This window comes from Fringilla coelebs (genome assembly GCF_963513975.1).
Source record: "Fringilla coelebs genome assembly, chromosome: 1".
Lineage (NCBI taxonomy): Eukaryota > Metazoa > Chordata > Aves > Passeriformes > Fringillidae > Fringilla > Fringilla coelebs.
In genome coordinates, this window is record NC_140028.1 from 73,156,878 (window position 1) to 73,178,032 (window position 21,155).

At 41.2% G+C, this 21,155-nt stretch overlaps 1 protein-coding gene across 1 annotated transcript in view; it reads left to right on the forward strand.

Annotated features, from left to right (window-relative positions):
• The window catches only part of ANKRD33B (ankyrin repeat domain 33B), a gene marked incomplete at both ends in the record, with an annotated part of 42,430 nt that extends 21,275 nt beyond the window's left edge, over nt 1-21,155 (forward strand). Inside the window, 3 exons of the mRNA XM_084210167.1 lie at nt 7,919-8,048; nt 13,576-13,716; nt 20,305-21,155. Coding sequence (XP_084066293.1) covers nt 7,919-8,048; nt 13,576-13,716; nt 20,305-21,155 — 1,122 coding nt within the window. The remainder of the gene's footprint in view (nt 1-7,918; nt 8,049-13,575; nt 13,717-20,304) is intronic.

The window sequence follows — 21,155 nt, forward strand, 5'->3', positions numbered from 1 at the left end:
AGCTCATTTGAAGGAAAAATTATTTGTATTAAGCAGTATTTCCCTAAGGTTTCCTTACTTAGTCCTTCTCTAAAATTATGCCTTGGTTAGTTCTGCTGGTACCAGAGATCTCGCATACATTGCAAAGCCTTGTTTTGGACTGATTGCACACATCAAATATCACACTGTGGGAAAATGATCCCAGTTTCCTCTCTTTCCATATAAAATTCTTCATTCTGTATATTGCTTTGTTGCACATCATTTGGCTGTGACTAGCAAAGGAACTTGCTGCTGAAATTTCAGATTGATTACTAGATTCCTAATCCTTTACCAGCTGTCACTGAAAAATAATACAGTATTTTAACACAATTGATATTGAGCATGAATGTGTATATCTGCCAACATCTTGAGCAGTTTTTATTTTTTAAAAATATGTGTTCATGGAATCACATTAAATTTTCTAGCTCAAGCATCTCAACGTTAAAATATACCCAAGCTAGCTGTGGCTGCTGCTGGTTCTTGTTCACATGTTCAGTTCCAGCTGAGGTTCAGAGGAAAGAGCAGCAAGAGATTTTTCATGTGATAACACAGGTCCAGTTTCTGCTGTTTCAAGAAGTGTCATCAAGTGTCAGCATAAGTCAGAGGAAAACAGCTGGCAATGCAGCCCGGGCCTCCTGTCACTCGATCAGCACAGCATCCCTTGCTCATATTTTTTCTGCAGGGTTGTTCCCACTGTTTAATGTAATCCTGAGTGTCCTCTGCTTCTGGCCTGCTTGCTTCTGCCATGGAAATGATTGTCCAGAGGATGTGACGCATTCAGAAAAAAAGCAGCCCTTTTCTCTGGTGATGGGGAGAGGAGGTTCTGGCCACCACGGGCTGCTGGTCAAGTTGTACAGTCCAAAAATGTCTTCTGTGCTTCATCAGCCCTGCAGGCCCCTGGACATGGTGTGATTTGGGGTGAGAGGCAGCGGTGTGTAGGGTGAGAGGTGGTGGCCGATGGAGCAGATGAGGAAGGGTGAGAGAGAAGTCGCCCTGCACAACTCCTGGAGCATCCCTGGGGTGCAGGATGAGATGTGGGGCTCCCGAGCACCCAGGTGTTGCCTTACCTGGACTTTGCCTCATGGGAAGATTAGAACTCCCTGCAGGAGCAAGGAGGAAAGAGGGATCACTGTTTTTGGTGTAATGCTCCTGTTCTCCTCCCATCAGGCTTCCCATGGGCTGAAGATCATCTCATCAGCTGTCCTCTCCCCCAGACTTTGGTCAAGAAAGCTGTGTCAAAAGGCAGCCAGATGGCTGGTGTTGTGGTATGTGGGGCAGTGCAGGAGCTGGGCACATGTTCCAGCTTCCCATGGAGCAGTGCACAACCCTTAGGTCCCCATCAGCTCATGGGGTTTAGATTTCCTACTGAATTATTTGCTTTTATTATGTATCTTGATATTATTTAAAAAAATAAATAGAGAAGGGTTAATATCTCATAAGCATCTCTCAGAATTGCCATGCATTTCTTGTATATCCCACCCACTGGAATATCTCTGACTACTCAGCATGTATTTATTTGCCTTGTAAGTCCCCTATGGCTCTTAGCAGTTACTCACGAGGTTTCTGCCAGCTGCTTGCATCACCAGTGATGCTGAAACTAATTCAGATGATGTACATCTTAGTAAATAAGGAAAATCCCACTATTTTTATTACCTTTTCCTGTTGTCTGCTTTATTACACAAGTGGCACAGGTTCTCTTTGTTGTGTAATGCAAGCTTTTGCAGGCGTAGTAAAACGACATTTCCTGGCACTATTTTTAGAGCTGATCATGGGGATTTGGATTAGAATGGATTAAGTAAGGATTTCTGCAGAGATGATACATATACCTTTCCTTAAAGACATGTGACCTGACTGATTGAAGAGGTGTTTATGAAATAAGTGAAGCTGAACACGTCCCAGAAATTGGAGCAGAAAAATGATGGGTCATCATCTGTGTGTCCACGGACTGGACTGTGTTTTTGTGTAGTGGAGCGTGGTCCATACTGGGAAATAGATCTCTAAATGCTCATAACTCTGCAAAGCAAAGGTGGCAATTTTGTGCCTGCAGTACTGAGGCACTGGCAGGGGCAGTGCCATTTGAGCTGGATTTTGGATACAGGATTAGGCTTTGGGCTACTCTGTGCCTCTGCAGAGCATGCAGAGAGTTTTGCACACTGACGCTCCATCCGTGCTTGGATGCCCTTTTGTACTTCTCTGATCACTTTCCCTGTCCAAAGTAACCTCTCCCTCCTTTCCCTCTCCAGGCATGTGGAGTTTCAATCAAGCAACCATTGGACAAAATTTATTTAATTTTTCATTTCTTTTTTTTTTTTGTCACTTTCCCAATACAAATGTGCATGTGACTAAGCAGTTGCAGTCCTTTCTTTAAAAGGTCAGCCTAAATTATTTTCTGCAGATAATATTAGGGCTTATGTGCTTGATGGATTTCTGTAGCACATAAACACCACTTCTCGTGGGACCAATGACCTGAATAATTACCTCGTCTCTGTCGCTGTTGAAATAATCAACCTAAACCAAATACAAAACAAGCTCAAGCTACTTTTGAAAGTTTCTCACATTGCCATTTTTATACTGGAAGGTTTTGTGCATGATACAAAAATTAGTATATAGCAGATCATGGTGCTCAGTGCTACATTCTGCTCTTTTTTAATACAACATAAATGTAGAATCTCTGTTAGAGTGAAGTTTCACACAGTTGCAGAGCTTTTAGTGGAGATCAGAATTATCAAAATTACCCTGAAATTATTTTGGGAGACTTGCTTTGAAATACCTGACCTGATTTTAATTATTTTTTTCTTTGTACAAGAATTATGGCTATATATATAATTCTGTTATCGTATGAGTTTTGTATAAGACAAAATATTAAACACATGAATTATTATTTTTATGAATCAACAAGAAAATGCTTCAACACAACTTTTTATTCCTTTATTCTTTTTTTATTCTTTAATTTCTAATACTTTTAATATTTTTAATAACATGTTTTTAACTTACACTTAATTTTCATTGTTGTCCTTGCATGTGATTATGGATTACAGTGAATCATTATCTCATTTAATTCAATTACATGTGGTTTTAATCACTGCTAGTAAACCAGCCTTGCAGAATTGTCATTAGTACTTCCAGATGCATGCAAAGCAAACTGGACAGTTGTTTATCACAGTGCTTGTGGAGAGCAGTGGGCAATATCAATTTAGCCTTTTGCCAGACTCATTTTGTCTGGGGTAATTGGCAAAAAACTATAATAAGCTGTTTTCATTCTGAGCATCTTGGTGGAAAATAAGTTGCCTGAAGAGAACTTTTGAAAAGCTAAATTAATTGCATGCCGTATGTGATTTGCTTGTTATTCAGCTTGAATTCAGTATTGATCCTTGAGTATTTCTTGTGATCCCTATTATCTGTAATGGTCTAGTGTACAAATAGCCTTACATCAGTAATTTTGTCATAATATCTGATTTATAAAATTGTCTCCTGAGATATCCATGACCTCACTTAATCAGACATGTTATTATGTCATTAGCCAGCACAGCTGAGCAAAACAGAGTTTATTTTCATAGTGGCAGCACTATTCCAGTGGTGCATGAAATCAAAGGCACATGGAGAATTATAATTTTAAACAGAATCAGAAGATTCACTGCTTGAGGAAGGTGTTGCAACATCTGAGTAACTTCAGGTGCTCCCATGCCTGTTATGTTAATTTGTGTACTGTGAGAAGAAAATAAGAAAAGTAGTTATACTTTATTTAGAATATATGGAAAACAAGAATTTTGTATGGGACTGTTATGTCATATATTCTAAATATTTTTAATTTTGCTGACACTTCAAAACAAAGGGGGATCTTTCAAAACTGCTGGTTACACAAGAAATCAGGTATATCATATACTACAGAAAAACTGTGGGAAAGCTTGGTGTAATGCCAAATATTCCCCAGGGAAAAGATAGAGTCCCCAACACCTGGAAGTATTGTGGCTTCTACTTGGAAAAAACCCATTACTGAGCTGACTTTCCACCTCCCCTTCTGTGTAAAAACGACAGTAAATGTTAATGTAGCTGGTGTGATGGACGGCTCGCTCTCTTGTCTGTCACACAGGGCCTGAAGTGGTGTTTGAAAAATGAAATTGGATTGGTGGCAAACTTTGCTTCATATTTTAAGTCTCTTATGCACCGAGGATCTGTTTCATTGGTCTGGGAGAATGATGGGCAGCAACCCTGGCCACGGACTGGGGGAGAACAAGTCAGATAACAGAGTATCCTTGAAAAGCAAGGATGCTGCGTTTGCACCTTGTGACATATCTACAGTTACACTAATAATTGATGCTTACTATTATATATTAATGGGAATTGTTTGAGTTTTATTATTATTTAAAATAAGTGGTGTTTGAGGACATGCAGAAGGGAAGAGAGGGGAAAGGATGAAGTTGAAGGAGAAAAGTCCTTTTAGGCAGAGAATATTCTTTGAAGAATTATCAATCTTTCTTTCTCCTAAAGCCTTCACAAGTAGTGAGTACTTCTGAGAATTGATCTTACTGACAAAAATAATGGAAAGATTGGTAAGATTCAATTTAAAAAATACTTTTTCTTTCCATGTACACTGACCATTTTATAATTGCACTGTGGCCTTTCATAAGAGGAGCAGAATAATGCATGCCTTTGGTAAAATATTAATGTCATCTCTCTTTTCAGGGTAACCAGATTGTTCAGGTTCAGTATTTTCTAACTAAAACTCATTTATTTTAGATTTTGAAAAGACATTAAGTGCACAGCTGTATTTTCCTGCACACTGCTGTGATAAAGGCTACTGCTTTACTGATCTCTTCAAAAGGCAATTTCCTGGAGGCAATTCTGTATCACTTATTAATTGAGACTGTTTGTTGAAGGAGTTTTTAATATATGGAAGTATTTATTGGTATATGAATTTAAAGATTCTAGACTAAGTCACTTTGATAGTGACTGGACAGTTGTTTATCACAGTGCTTGTGGAGAGACTGATTTCACATGCTGGCTGATCTGTTTGTACTAGCTTTCAGCAAGCAGAATATAGACAGGGTCGGAAATGCATGAAAATGAAAAAAAAAAAGAAAAAGAAAAGCAACCCGATAACACAAATTATCATTGTATCATTGCATGAGGATTTGGGAAATAACCATCAAATCCAGAAGCTTATTGCAACTTTCGTCGTAAAGCTGCAGCATCCTGCACCCCATTTCAGTATCTGACACATTTGGAAGGGTTATGCAAAGGAAAGCAGAAGTCTGTCTCACCCACCTCCCACAGAACTGCAAAAGGGTGAAAAAAACCACATCAGCTTTACAGAAGGGACTTGTTTTTATTTTCTCATGCCATAGCTTGTTTTGCTTCTCAACCAGGGACTACTGGGCATATACTCCACTGAATATTGGGTTCTCACACTCTTATCTGGCCCACTTCAGATTTGTAAAACTGTTCTTCAAGGATGATTTTCTGTGCTACTGCATCATGTAATCCCTCAGAAAGCTCCTGCTCTCTCTTGCCTTTTTTTATCCTTAAGCAAGCAGTCTTTGATAGCATCTTTGGAAAATAAACTTCAGAAAATGTTGACACCTAAGTAATCCTTCTGGTTTTTAAACACAGAATGGTGAGTGAGTTTGACTGATTTGAAGATAATTTGTGTCTTGGATCTGCTGAAGTCAGAATGCCAGTGTTAGATGTATTAGTTCCTATCTGTCCACTAAAAGTAGGAGAAATCCCTCCATACTGTGATGGAAAAACCTCTTGCAAAACCCCCCCCCCCCAAAAAAACCCCAAAACAAGAACAAAAAAACCCTCACTAATGTTTGTTATTATTTTTTTTACTACACTTTAACAACATTTAAGCTTTATACTTTCCAAAGAGAATAAAAAAACAAACTTATTTTAAGCATCTGGTAACTACTTTTAGAACAAAAAAATGTTCTGTGAAAATATACTGTGAAAATATCCTCCAGATATGGGGTGAAACATGTTTGGTTTTTTTTTTTCATTAGAGGTAGAGATAGCTACTTTTAGTTATTCTTACAACCTTTTTGAAACTATCTTCAAAAATGCCATTTTTTCCCAGTGAATAATAGAATCTCTTGTTATTGTCAAAAGCTTTTGATCTCCAAACAATTGCAAACTTAATTTTCTGTTATCATAAGTAACGGACATTTTACTGAATGACTGCATGGTGTTTTAAATCTGCACAGCTTTTGGAGTTGTAAAGACCTATATCCTGATCATCAGGTGAAAAATTAAATTATTAAAGAATTGAAATAATGTTCAAGCCCTTAGAAAGTGGACATTGACACATTTTTCTTAAAAGCTAAAAACTATTACATTGCAGTAAAACTTGGATTAATCTGTACAATCTCACCAGGAAAGTACATATGTTCAGTAAAAAAAAAAAGCTGAAAATAAATGACTTTTGGCAGAATCCTCTGTACAATTTCAATAGAAAGCTTTGAAGTATTACAGGTACTTCACAAGGAAATGAAGATGCCCTTTATAAAGCAACAGTAGGTGTTGCTTCATGCTGAGGGCAAGAGTGAATTGAGAACAAAAGAAAGCAGAGTAATTATTTTATTGAGAGATGTAATTGAGACATGGCCTCAACAGCCTGTGAACAGCCTGAAAAGCAGCTACCATTCCTGTATCTCAATGAAGGTGTTTGCCTCCTCAGCCAAGAGAACTATCCAGAATGACAGTGAAACAGGACACTGAATGAGTAACTAACTAGTTAAGATGACAATAAATAAGAAGCCACAGTTGTCATCTGCTGAACATCTCTGTCTTAGTAATGCCCATGGGGAAAAGAAATTAAGAGAATGTGTAGGCAAGAGAAGAATGATGGAGGAGTCAGGGTGGGCCATTCTGTTTCCATAACCAGGTTCTCCTTGTGAGTCTTTGGTGTGAGTGCATTGCAGGCAGGCAGGGCAAGCAGGCAGGGCAAGCAGGCAGGGCAAGCAGGCAGTTTGAGATTTGTGTCTCTGCCCCCATCTTTTGGGCAGTCAGATGCTCACACTGAGCTCAGGCTGGCTGAGCTGGCGGATTCATCTGCGCCTGCCCCCCCCTACACCCACCAGCCCCAGGCAGATGGACCAGGGCTGCCCAAGCAATCCTGAGGACTGGAGATAATGGCTGTAATCCGAGTGGTCAAGAGAGCAGCCAGGATTAAGCACTATGGTTCCATTTAATTAATGACAAGTGTATTTTGCAGTATTTTAGGGAAGCTGTCAGTTTGCTGCTGTGGAGTGAAGCACTATCTGGGTACCAAGCGTAGTTACAGGGTTTACCTCCTGGCTTGGCTTCCTCCTGGAAATTTTACAGCCTCCAGCTGTCGTAAAACACATTAAACAGGATCTCTAAAAGCAATTTAATTTTATTTATGATTATAAAAAAAGGAGGCAGAGTTCTAATGGGACATTTGAATTATTTAAAGATAGCAACAGGCAGTATGAACACAACTCCTGCCTACCACTTTCCCTTCATGGAACAAATAGCTATTTTTTCAGAGAATTAATATTCAGAGCAGGTCCAGTTCATTTTACCTGCTGGGTTCATTTTATTATATAATAAAATCAGATTTATTCTCATTTGGGTATAGAGTATATAGCCATATAAGCATAAGCCATTTATAAACAGTTACTTTGCATGTAGCATAATGTAATACCTACTCTCTTAGGTATTTATGAGGAGTATCAAACATTACTTGCCAAAGGGCAGAGATAAAAAGAAGTGTATGGATCTGAACATTGTGCCTGGAGGTGATCACTAGTTGTGCTGGTACCTTTTCAGTTCTTCAGTCTGGAAGAAAAAAAAAAATTAAACAGCTGTCTAGTAAGCTTCTTCAGTGAATTTTTCTCAGTCTGGCAAACCTAAGTCTCTCTTTATATTTTACTTTCAGAATGGTCTTATCATTGCCTGTTACCAAGGTTATGTGGATATTGTAATAGCCTTAGCACAATGCCCTCACCTTGATGTGAACTGGCAGGACAACGAGGGGAACACGGCTCTAATTACAGCTGCACAGGCAGGTAAGGCTCTCTGCATCACCTCTTACATGCAGGGTCTTGGGAAGAGTGTGTGTTTAGGCTACTTTATTTTAGGATTTTTTTTCAAATCCCTGAAAGAAATTATTCTGTGTAAAATAATTCTGGCTAAGCCCACTCCCAAATAGGTTTGTCGTGATTTTCTTTGAACTAATTAATCTACAACAGTATTTATCCAGCAGATTAAGGGAGCAAAAGCTATATGTTTTTAGTAGATACCATTAGTTATTTTAACTTAAAATAAAGAAAATCTCATCCCAAGTGTGCAGTATTATAGTGCTTTGTTCCTTTAAGCTGATTTTCCAATGTTTGCTCTGGCGAGCAGCAGTTGAACACTGTGGACATATAATGTGCTGCATTAGTGCTTTCCTCCCATACTTGCTGCACCTACCTCAGAGGATCTGTAGGAATTGATGACTGTTGGAAAGCATATCATCATTAAGAAATACCTTATCTGCTAAGACATCCTTCATCCACTCCACAGCTGAAAAGCAAAAAACTTCAGCAGGATTCAGGATTTGCCAATGATCCTTTTGTAACAGCTGATATCAATATTGACCATGTTAATCCTGATGCAGGCTGGAGTTTAGCACAAGGTTTTTCTTTTATCCCACCCAGCATGGTAATATTCAGTGAACAAGTCTTACAGATAACTTAGATGTAAGAGAAGCTCCCAGAGGAGTTCCTTGCTTCCAGTGTTCAGTTAGAAAACAATAATTTTATTATTTCTGTTTAAACTGAAGGGCTGTGCTTCAATCTTTAAAGGAAAGTTTAGTTTCCTCTAACGAGTGTTAACAAAGTGTTAAAGCATGTAAATCAGGAAAAATTTCTCCAAGGAAGGATGCCATCACTTTGTAATCTAAAAGCTTTTTCAGGGGCTGCCTGGCTCTGCATCTCTGGTTTCCTTTGCATCCTGCAAGCACACTCTGCAAAGGCTGTCACTTTACAAGGCAATGCACAGCTGGCCTTCATCATGTCTGCTGACTGGTGAAGAGTCTGGGATGCTTGTGGGAGCTCATGGGACATAGTCCTCACTCCTGGACACTGGCTGCCTGAAGGGAACAAATTTCCATCAGGGAATATCAATGGGCATCCCAAGCCATGTCTAAAGTTTGGATCACTTCAGTTTCCATGTCTGGAACATTTCTGGGTGGTACCCAACCTTGCTTTGTGTTGTACCAAAAAGTGAACTCTGCCAAAGTTCCTGCAAGATGGGTCTTGAATACTGGAAGAAAGAACTGTGACCACATTCATAGCAATGCCATGAGCACAGTAGCTCATGGTGAAAAAGTCCCCAAAACACGAGTGTACTTTTATTTATCTGCCCTAATATAAATATGAACTAAAAAAGGTTAAATACTGCCTCCTTCTTGACCTTTATAACTCTTGATAATGAACTCAGAATTAATCCAGTGGGCTGACATTGACTTAACACTCTCCTCCAGTACTTGCTATTGATCCCAAAAGCAACTGGAAATTACTGTCATCAACAGAAACTTACACAAACCCCCAACAACTTGGATGCTTTCCCCTGCCTGTGCTCATCCTGAGCTACATGGTTTACACCAGTTATTTAATTAATTATCACAAGATACTGCTGCAGTGTTAATAGAGATTACAGTGAGGCTAACATTGCAATCAGAGGAGTTACAGTGCAATAGATGCTGCTTAATTATTGCTTGATGTTAAGTAGTAACACTGAGCAGTGTGTTATAAAGACCTGAAAGCAAAGCTTATATGCAAGCTTGCCTTTAGTGGAGAATTTATTTGTTGGGGGTGGGGTTAACTTTAGGCTGTGAAAGTAATCACACTTTTGCAAAACAAATTATTCTGACATCACTGTTGTTTTTACCAAAACTATGGGTTTTCCTGTGGAAAGTCTAATAGCAAATCCACCTTATTTCATGTGTCTGTGAGATGGTATTTGAAGGTTTTGGAAAATGCTGCCATTTTTTTATGATCCACTGCCAGGTGGGCCATCATGTATGGCCAGACCTCAAAGAGGAGCTGGATGGGAAAAAATGTGTGGTCCTGAGGAGCTGTTCCTTGTGTTTTAGAGTTTGCATCTGCATTATGAGGTATAGATACCAGAAGAGACGATAGAGAGGTCTCTTCATTTGTGCTGAGGAGTTTAAAATTCACACTTGCCTATGCCATTTCATGACTGCCCAGACATGATGCTCAAATATGAGCATCAGCTTGAAATAAATAGGATTAAATTAAAGAGCAACTAGAGCCTCAGAAGATGAGTGAATTCAGTTCCTCATATTGCTTTTGATAATTTGAGATTCTCATCCTCCAACAAAAGTATCTAAGGCTGAAGTTCTCTGCATGGGCTGACCAGAGAAAGACAGATTGGAAGGATAAGTGAAAAGCAGTTCTGTTTTAAGAAGTTTATTAATATAGAAAAATAACCACAAAGTGCTCTGCTTTGTGTGTAAATGTCACATTTGAAAATTGGTCTGTTCGCCTGCCTTCTCTATGTTTCCTGTTTCTTACATCTCTTTTCAAAGAGAGCTTGCCTTCCGGAACTGTAAATGCATTGCAGTCTGCAGCAGGTGGTGCCCAGAAATGGGTGGCAATGCTATTGAAGCAGAAGCAAAATCATTAAACATCATTACAAGGACAATGCAGGAAAAAAAAGGGGAGATTGATACAAACATGCGGTTGAAATAACAAGTGGAAAAAGGAAAAGAAGGAAAATTACATTTTTTTTCTCAGTTCTGCTGCTGATAGGGACATAGCTACATCAGTGTATAGTAATTGGCATGCACTGGTGTTCAGAGGGAGTCGTATTTGCTTACAAAGTATAGATGTTTTATGTTACAGCCACCAGTTTGAGAGCCTTGCTGGGAACACAGAATTGGAAGTTATCCCAGTTTCTGTTTATTAAGAAAGACATGAGAACACAAGCACCTAGAGCACCCAGAGGACGAAGCCTTCTGGGTGTCTTTGGTTCCATCCATCTGTGAGGAAGCACTCGCTGCCCGCAGGCCAGACACGAGCGCTTTGCAGGTACAATTCAGGAGTGAGATGTTATTTGACAAAGGGTCTTCCTTACTGTGCAGCTTATCCTTCTGCCTGCATTACACAGATTATTAGGTAATATTGTCATCATTATAGGCCTTTCCTTTGTGGCAGCAATTGAGTGAATTAAGCTATTACAGACATCTGTGCCGATCTCTAAATATGGCTCGCAGGGAGAAGAAGTGAGCCCTTGGCATGCCAGTTCTGGTAGGAAGAAGATCTGGCTTGCAAACAGCAAGAGCCTGCTTTGAATGCAGTATCACCAAACAGGCTGAGCCCAGGCTCGTCTATTTTAGAGCTGCACAGGGCTTTCATAGCAGACTTGACATCACAGGAGGCTCACCCAGTTTATGAATTAGGTACAGGCTGCTCGTTCACTCAGACACAGGAGAACCAAAGCAAACTTCATGGCATTAAATCAAAAGTGTATGACGGGGTTTGAACAAAAACTTGGCAGCTCTGAGTTTTGCTTTGAATTTGATATCTGTTTGAACTGGAAATCTGAAGCAAAACCTCAGAGGACAGAAGATCCTCCAGATTAAAACTGGTTTTAAGGAATCCCTGAGACACAAAACTTTTGTGAATCACAAACTTCCTAATTTTCTTTCATATTTTACTGCTCTTAATTTTTTTTGTGTGTGTGTGTCTAATTTGAGGCCATTTCTAGTCCCCTAGAGAGTTTTGGTTGAGAAAGGTCTTTCAGGATTAATTCTTAGGATCCCCCTAGATTTGCAAAACATACTGTAATTATACTTTTGGCAAAGGGAAGAACATCTTTAGTGATGTAATAACTGAAAAATCTTCCATTTTATTATTTCTACTTGTTTCAGCTTGTCTCTGGTCTCTGTGGTCAAAAAGCAGTATTTCAACTGTTTCAAAACCTTTATGAAGACACATGTTGTACATCACTGAACCAGAGCACGTCCTGCAAAACAATTTGGGCACAAAGATTCTCCCAGTAGCAACTGACTCCTTTCTAGGATTTGGTTTTATGCCACAGAATCAGCAAAGCTGAATTCTCTGCATTGAGTAAGCAGGACCAGGTCACTTGATCCTGCCCTGAATACAGTTCACTTTTGCTTTGTTCAGCTTGTTGTGGTTTGCTGAAACTTTATATTTCATTCTCATCGGACTGCTCAAGGTACAGGGAGCTTTTTATTTGGTTTTTTCTGGCTCTGGAGTTGCTCATCTGATCTGCATTATCTCTACATCTGCTCAGGTTTCATGAGAGTCTCCAGTTATGCAGAAAGGTAACAGAGTAAAAAAAAATAGGAGAGAAAGAGTAACACCTGCAACACAAATTAATTGGTAAAGACTTTCTTAACTCGCTTTTCAAAATGAATGGGGGACTGTGTTGGTACAAAGCGGCTGCTGATGAAATCTACACCAGATGTGATGCTACAGACTTTTAAAATTGTCCTGTATGAATTATAATCTGCTTCAGTAACATTTCTAGATGAATTTGAATGGCATGCATCACAGAGTAGTCATCTGGTCCGCAGAGCAAAATGAGAGAATATTTTTACAGCTCTTACTAATTAAATTGTGATTGTTGCAGCTGCCTGACAGACGGCATTATTTTATAGAGCATCAAAGCATCATAAAATGATTGACAAGTGAAGAGAAAACTGTTTTGAATGAGTCATAATGGCCCTTGCTATTCATCTGACAGTCCAGTTATAAAGATTTGGTGTCTTAATTGGTCTTCCAACCATTTAGCCAGAGATGTGTTCAGCTCCTCCACAGAGCCTTGTAGACACCAGTTATCCTGGCATACGAGGCACATGAATGGCAATAACAGTTGCTTTTAGAAACAGAACCTAAATAATTTATTTTACTACCAAAACTGAACATCAATCCCATTTCCCAACTGCAGGAGAGTAGACAAGTGGCTTTACACTGTCAGATGGAAAAATAAAAATGTGGGATGCTACACAAAATACTCCTTTCTCTTGTATCAGGCCTGGCATGGTTTGAAAGCATTATTGGCTGGAACAACTATGTGCAGTCATCACTTTTTAATGAAGCAGCATGACTGTAAGGCTCAAATTTACCAGGGGAGGGAAAAAGCTGAACCTTTGCAATAAGCTGACCCTGGTGATGGGGCATAAGGTGTAGAGATTCCCTCTGCAGTGCTACTCACTGGGTAAAAAACCTGGGGCCCCTTGCAACCTCAGAGTTGAAGACCATTTCTGGTCTCTGATTATTCCTTAACTTAAACTGACTTTTCAGAAAGGAGAGCAATTTGAAAGAAGGTGGGAACCCAGATTTTCCACCTCCTATCCCAATATTCTGGTCAAAAAGTCAGGGCCACTGAATCCTAAGGCTGACGACTGCATTGAGTGGAAGAGGATGCAAAGAAAATATATTTTACTAATCATCTGCATTTTACAGTTATCAGACCTGCAGGAGTAAATTTTTGGTTAATCCTTGAGACAGCACCTGCCTTGTATGACATTTTCTCTGCTTTTTTTTTTCTTTAAAGGGCACATAACCATTACAAACTATTTGTTGAACTATTTTCCTGGGCTTGATATTGAGAAGAGGAATGCATTTGGATTCACAGCCCTGATGAAATCTGCAATGCAGGGCCGAACAGAATGTGTGAAAGCCTTGATGATGGCAGGTATGCAAAGTGCTTTTCTTCTTCTTTGTCACCATCTAACAACTACCACAAATAAAACTGGCTCTTGAAATGTTTGCTCTGAGGGCTGTGGTACAGCCTTCCCTGGAAATGGGTGCAGCTTTTAAATAAGCCATAGACAAGGCAGTGAAGGCACGTGCTGCAGGAGTTTGCTTGTACAACCTCACCCAGGAGCTCTCCTAGAGCTCTGAGGGTGTGATTGATTGCCTCCAGGAGAGTCTGGGGAGCAGGATCATCAAAATTTGCAGAGCAGGAGTTGATGTAATCCATGACAGAGGTGGGAAAGACATGCCTGTCGCTGGCTGCTGTCTCCATGTGTGACAGACACTGCAAGGGTGGGATCACAGCCAGACTTCCATTTCTGCCTTGAACCCTGCTGGGGACTGGAGAGCTTTGGGGGCTCCAGCCCCTGTCAGGAGTGTTGGGTGTAGGGGCCACATCCCACCAGGGAACACTGGTGGGAAATCTGGTCACCGACTTTTTTGTTAATGCCTCGACAGCTCTGAGTTTGGTCTCCAGGTTTATGAGCAACGGGGCACCACCAGGTCCGTGTCTGCCGCAAGGAGGGAGTTGTGGCACAGGGAGTGAGCAGGTCTCTGTCTGCCCACCTGCCTCTCTTCACATCTGAGAACAGGAATTATGTTTCTTGCTCTTGGCTCTTGTCTGCTGTTGAATTTCTGGCTGTGTTGCATTGCAAGGTCCTGGAGAGGAGACTCAGAAGGCCCCTTGAGGGGCAACAGCCTCTACAAGAGCAGTCCTAACATACAGCATTTTTCAGCCACAATTTTGTATGGGTTTTTTATGTGAAGTAATCGGTATATGAACTGTTAGATAACAATTAAATAACTAGCTTATATTAGTATATATTCTAGTTTTTCAGATGCAAATATGAAAACGCAAATATTGTGGAAATAATAACAAATGGCATGTGAATATTGTTACTGTCTAGATCAATAGTCCTACAAGTCCATCTCATAGAGAGAGATCTTGAATAAGGAGTTCATTTCAGTGATTTTGCTGTCACAAGAGTCTAACCCTTCATAATCAGAGTATTTTAAGTCAAATGATTTTATCAAGCATAGTGATATTACTATCCTTCATTCCATAATATCCAGTTTCTAGACATTGATATGACGCAGAAAACATGATGTGGTATCTGATGTGTTATTTTCTGCTAGGTTTTGTAGCCTCTTACCCTGGAACAAAGGCTTGGGACTTGGATCATTAATTTTAAATTTTTATGACAAAAAATTATGAAACTACTGTCAGAGCTCGAACACCACTAGAAACAGATGCACTTTCTGGACTCACACATACTTCATGCAGATGCTAGCCCAGAATTTTCCAGTGAGTGTTATAAATCATCACTTAAAATGAAACTTCAATCCTATGATTTTCTGACTTGTCAAATTTGCCTTATAGTGTCATGACCTATTATTATCACTAGAGATCTGAGGAAAGCTTGTTCTTTCTGTTTGGGTCACTAGAAGCTGTTTCACAACCTTTCATCTATGTAAATAACCCAGTACTTGTTATTCTGATTCTTATACTAAAATATTATTATCAAAGTTCACTGCTGTGGTTGCTGCCTCTGGCATCAGAACAGCCATTTCTTGTTTCTGTGATTAATAAGAAAACAGAATACTGGAGAGAACAAACCTTTAGACAGCCAGAAAATGGCTTTTTTTAGCCTCCATCTTGAGTTTGCCTACAGAAAGCTTTATCAGCCTCTTTTTGCATCAGAGAGGATACCACCAACTAAAGATATAGCAAGTTAATACACTTTTGATTTTCTGAATTGCAGTTTCAGTGAGTACTGCAGGTTCCTTACATTTTCAGGTCAAAATAGGGGCCACAAAGGAAGTGCAGTAAATTGCCTGCTCCCATTTTAATAACTGAGTATTTTTTAGCGCTGCGCAGTCTAGTAAAATGGAGGGAGGGAAGGAGGGAAATTCTCATTCAGAATGGATTGAGAAGTAGTTTGGGATTTAAGGGACACTGAGTGGGTGCTGACAATTAAGTACTAGTGAGCTGAAGAAGGTAAAAGAAGTTATTGAAAGATTTGGTGAAAAAAACAATTTCACAAATAAAGCAGCAAAATTTGATATTAGAATGTAAAAGTGCATGGCAGCATAGAGGGGGAGCAACCATAATCAGCTGTGGGTCTACTTGCAGAGCTACAAAGCAGCTTTGTGTGTTTAGAAAAGAGTTACAGCTAGGAGGTTTTTAAACCTGGTATCCATTCAGTGCCTTGGGTAAGACCTCTGCTGATGGCCAGCTACTTATGGCAATGCAGGAGGTCAGCAAAGCAAAACAACTCACCTTCCTAGCTGCCTTAGCATGGATTCAGCACTTCAGACGGGGAAAGAGGTAACAGCAATGTGTGACAGATGGTCGGGGCTGGATTGCCAAAGCGACTGCTCTTTCTGAAATTTGAGTTGGTGGAGGGGGGCCAAGGTCAATCACTACAAGATGAAGGCACTCTGAGACACTTGGCCATACCGCTGCTCTCTCAGAGGAGCCTTTGGAAGATGTGGATGCGCTGTTTGTGAGCGCCCAGCGGGTGAAGGGGCCGCTCTCCCACCGGCACTTTGTCACAGGCGGCTGCGCTGCCAGCACCGCGCCGCTGCCAGCGCTCCTCAGGGCAGCCAGCCAGAAATGCTGGCTGTATTCACGTGTCCAGCCCTGCTGGAATCTCCAGTCTAAACTCAGTGCTGCTTTAGGAATGCTGTCAGAGTGGCCCTGGAGAGTGGATCTGGAGACTGGGCTTTAAACACCACCGTAAAACAGGCTGGCAACAGACGCCTGAGCCTCCTCAGCCCCGTCTTTAAACTCAAGATGCCAGTTCTGCATCTCAAAAGGACATGGAGTCTTAATAAAATTGGATATTTATATCCTAAAGGAGCGTGTGTGTTCAAATTAATTGTGCTGAAAATGATCTTCAGGGAAACTTCTAGGAAAAGCAAGGCAAGTGGCAAGTGCAGCATTCCTGAAAGAAAACTTGTAGGCTATAGTTACACTGAAATGACAATTAGCTCAATAAGACTGCTATCGCATTTACAAAGGGACATGACTGCTCATGTATATTCCAGATAAGGCATTCTGCTGAATGACAAGTTTGTTCAGGAATATCTCCAGATTTGTGCAGAAAATCAATAAACTGTGGTGAATTACACCTTAGAAAAGATTTTGTGATACAAGGTCAGCATTGATTTCTGTTGGTAGGCTGGGGTTTCAATATTCTCTAGTATTGTTTTCTGAGACAGAGTTTCCAGAACACCTGGGGACCCATCTGTCAGAAATAATGGGCTTCTCCTCAGAGAAAGGTGAGCCAAGGGTGAGAGCAAGGCCTCAGCACCAGCCTCATCGACAAAGGTGCTCCTTTAAGGAAGGTGGCAGGGCTGGTGCCAATAACCTGGATCAGGTAGCACTGCAGTGATGGCCAGGCAAGTCCATGATGACAAAGGCAAGTTCATAGGGACAAGGTAGGTGTGAGGCAAAACAAGAAATTATGTCTGTGGGTCAGGGTCCAGGCCAGCAGGGCACAGTCATAGCCCAGACAAGGACCAGAGCTGAGTGCAGCCCCCAAGCAAAGGAGGGGAGCCCCCAGTGAGCACTTTCTCACACAGTTCTCTTTGAACTACTCTGCTCCAAATTCTCACAGCTGCACCATATCAGAACTGAAATGACTTTTTCTTGAAGATAATGGTAAACAGCTGTCTAGACCTCTTGCTTGTAAACACACTGAGAATTAAATTTTTTATTTGAAGACAGTTCCTTTAGCTGCTGTTCTTCCTGTATTAATTCCTTGCCTGTTATATGTACATCAAGGAAACAACTCCCACGTAATTTGCCACAGTCACAGTGAGATCTTTTGGGAAGGAGTTCAGATTCCGGCAAGTGTTAAGAAGGGACCAGGGAAAGAGGCTAGCATGAGATGAGAGAAATCCAAAGATAGGAAATTTGGGTAGGGAGGTTCCAAAAGAGGTTAGTGAAGCATGTCCATGTTGGCATGTCCTTTTCCCTCCCCTCACTGATTTATCTGTAATTTCTGCAGTCATGAACTTCATCAAACCATTCTGCCTCTGAGATCTTGCAATCCTTTTGTCAAATCCATACTTCGTGACCTCTTTGATTTGACTCCTTCCTTCTCTTTGGCTCCTTTCCGCCTTCCAATCCGGGTCCCATGCTTGACTCCCTGCAGTGCCCTGGTGCTCTCCTTTCTGCAAATTTCACTTAAATTATGCTTAAACTGTTTTCAGCAATTTTGCTTAGGGTGTCTCCTTCCACATCCATTCTTGATCTATGTCTCCAGCATCTTCTCTTTACGGATTTTCTCAGAGACTTGGGAGCTAACTTAATAAAGCTGAGGTTTTTATCACTTTTCCTGTGCTCTCTTTTTGCCTTTGTCTTCCTGCAATGACAAAACATCATTTGTGGGAAAGATTATACGGAATGCACCACAAACTGTTTTGTGGTTGCTTTTCCTTATATCAAGTTCTCCTTATTCCAGTTTGAAATGCTGTCTCCAAGACAATCCACCTGGAAAAAAAAAATCATTATTATTCTCTGTACCAGCATTCTGGTAACAGCCTCATTAATAATATTCTCTGGTCCTTTCCTCAGATCTCTGGACATCTTCTGGCAAAGCAATGGGATAGACTGTCACTTTTGTGATAAGATTTGTGTAGGTCAGTTTTGTGTTGGCTGTTTGAAAATGGTCCTTCATCTGGTAAAGAAGCCCTTCAATAAATCAAATGTTCTTTGTATCCCAGCTTTAAACTCTTTAAGGAAACCCAGAAACTATCTTCAGGGACAGAGATATGAGTAAACCATGACTAAATGTTGCAGAGCTCAGTATGTTGAAGGCAGCTGGGCAAAGTGCCCGTGCCTGTCCCAGGGAACAGATCTGTGAACAGTCTGCAGACTGGAGCGTGCAAAGCTCCCTCTGAGATCAGGCAAAGTTCAAAGGCAGAATATAAACCAAAGGATTTTCAGTTTAAGAACCTGTCTGCCTGACCCCAGAGAGCATCCCCTCATTCTCCCATTGATTTCACTTTTTCATCCTCATACCCATGTACTGTAGAGCATCAAGGTGTGTGTGTGTGCCCAGGTGGTGTGCCCAGGATCACTTGGATGCAAAGCACGGGATATGGTGCCAATTGTCAAGTCCTTGACACGCCTCTGAGGTTCTTTTTAATTGGTGCCATCAAGCCAATTTTTTGACAGGTCCTTTGTATCCTTCAGCGTTCACCAGCTGTAATCTGCTGGCTATTTGCAACAGTGTCCTGCTAACTTCAGCTTCCAGAACCAGTTGCTGCTGTTCATTGCTCTGCAGCAATTCTTCCACAGGAGCACTTTGAATTGAGCTTCCTGTGTCCTTTACAGAGCTCTTTTCTGTCAGCAGGACTGGGCACATGCCACCCTCATTGACAAATGCCCACAGCCCCACCCTAATATCATGGGAGGACTTCCCCTGCAATTTTCTGGTTGCCCAAGAATGTGGGTACAGTACTAAGGAAGAACAAGGACAAAAGCCAATGTGTGGGGTTATAGGAAGATGGAGAGATCAAAAGAAATGCAAAGATGGGAAAGGATGCAGAAATATGTGAGAAAAAAAGAGAATGGTGATGGGGACAGATGTCAGAATTGGAGACATAACAATAATAAACTGGGAATGGGAGGAGGATAGGCCACTTGAAATAATTTCCTTCCAGGACAAAACACTTCAAATGTCTAAGGCTCTGCTGTGTAGCCTGTATCCCAGCTGCCTCTTATGGCTGGTTCACTTAACAATGACAGAATGTTTTGGCTAACAATTACTCCATTTCCTTAGGGCTGGTAATCTCAGGTAGATGAGAACAGCTGTTCTGGGTTCAGACGGAAGGTCCATCTCACCCATTATCCACTCTGACATTTATGGAAACTTTCCTTATATTTGATCACCCTTATTACCATCTTCTCAACATTTCCCAATTCTATGGGGTCATTTCAGACATAAGAGAGCATGAATTTGCACATTTTTTACTTCCCCCCCCCCCCCCCCATTTTTAATGGAGATACTTTTAAAGAAATTAATTATATTTTATTTGCTTTTTTTACCCCTAGTGAGCAGTGAGTGGATATTTTCATGGAACTTGTGATTATTAGCCTAAGACCTTTCTTCCAAGTGGAAGTGACCAGTAAAAAGTCTGCTATTCTATATGGGGAAGGATTTCTTTGTAGAGAATTGTTTCTTTCCATATCTGTAACTCTTTTCTTGTGAGCTCAAGTGAATGGATATTAAAATGGCAGTCAAGATTAAATGCAGGCGAAATTCATTATTTCATTATTTGTAATTTTAAGAGAATTTCATATATGCAGTCCTAATGTCTTTTACTTTGTTTTAAATAAATAAGCAGTTCATAAAGTCAGGAACTAACCAGATCTATCCTTATTGCATGTTCATTTTGACACAAATTCTATCGTGTATTTTATGTGACATTTTCTTGTAGGGATCGGCCTGACTCACCTCTGATAAGAGGAATGTGGGTGTTTTAATTAATTAATGCTAATTGTTTTTCTTTTGAGGGGCAAACGTTCATGCAACTGACCCAAGCCGTGGACTGACTTCATGGGAATGGGCTTGTTTCACAGGAAGATCGGAGTCTGCCTTTGTCATGCAGAAGCTGATGGACAGGCCATGCCCAGAACAGTTTTCTGATCAATATAAACCAGAATGGCCAAAAATGAAGGAACTTCTTGCCAAGGCTGCCGAGCCAAAAAGCTGTTTGCAGAAGATTTCTGAGTGTGTTAGGGCAGCTGTCTCGTTCCGGTCTTTCTACGGCCCGGAAGAGGATGGGGTCCTCGACCACATGGTGAAGGTGACCACAAGCTTGGGAAGTCCCTTCATCGCCCTGGGGTGCCGGACTGTGTGCCCAGGCAGCCCACCTTGTGTGGGCAAACGCAGACTGGCGGTGCAGGAGATCCTCAGGAAGCAGAGAGCAGAGGAGATCCGGTCTCAAGACAAAGATCACGTCAGCAGCTACGAGAAGCTCTTTCAGAACTCCAAAGTCACCGTGGTCCCCAGGAAGAAGGAGCGCCGAGCCAGCCTGCAGCCCATCAGCGTCGCCGTGTCCCAGGTGACCACGGTGGCCACCAGGAAAGCCAGCCTGCTGCCGCTCCACCTGCTCCGACGGAGCAGCGTCCGGCCGGGATTCGTCATCCCCAAAGTCCGTGTCAGCAAGGCTCCTCCGCCCACCTTCCAGCCAGAAAAGGCCAGGAGGAGGAGCAGCGCCAAGGAGGACCCCTATCTGCAGATTCCCAAATGGAGATACAAGGAGCTAAAAGAGGAGCGGAGGAAGGCAGAGGAACTGGAGAAGAATAGAGCAGCAGAAGCTCAAAAGCCCAGGCAGGTGTCTCCTGCCCAGAGCAGGACCTGA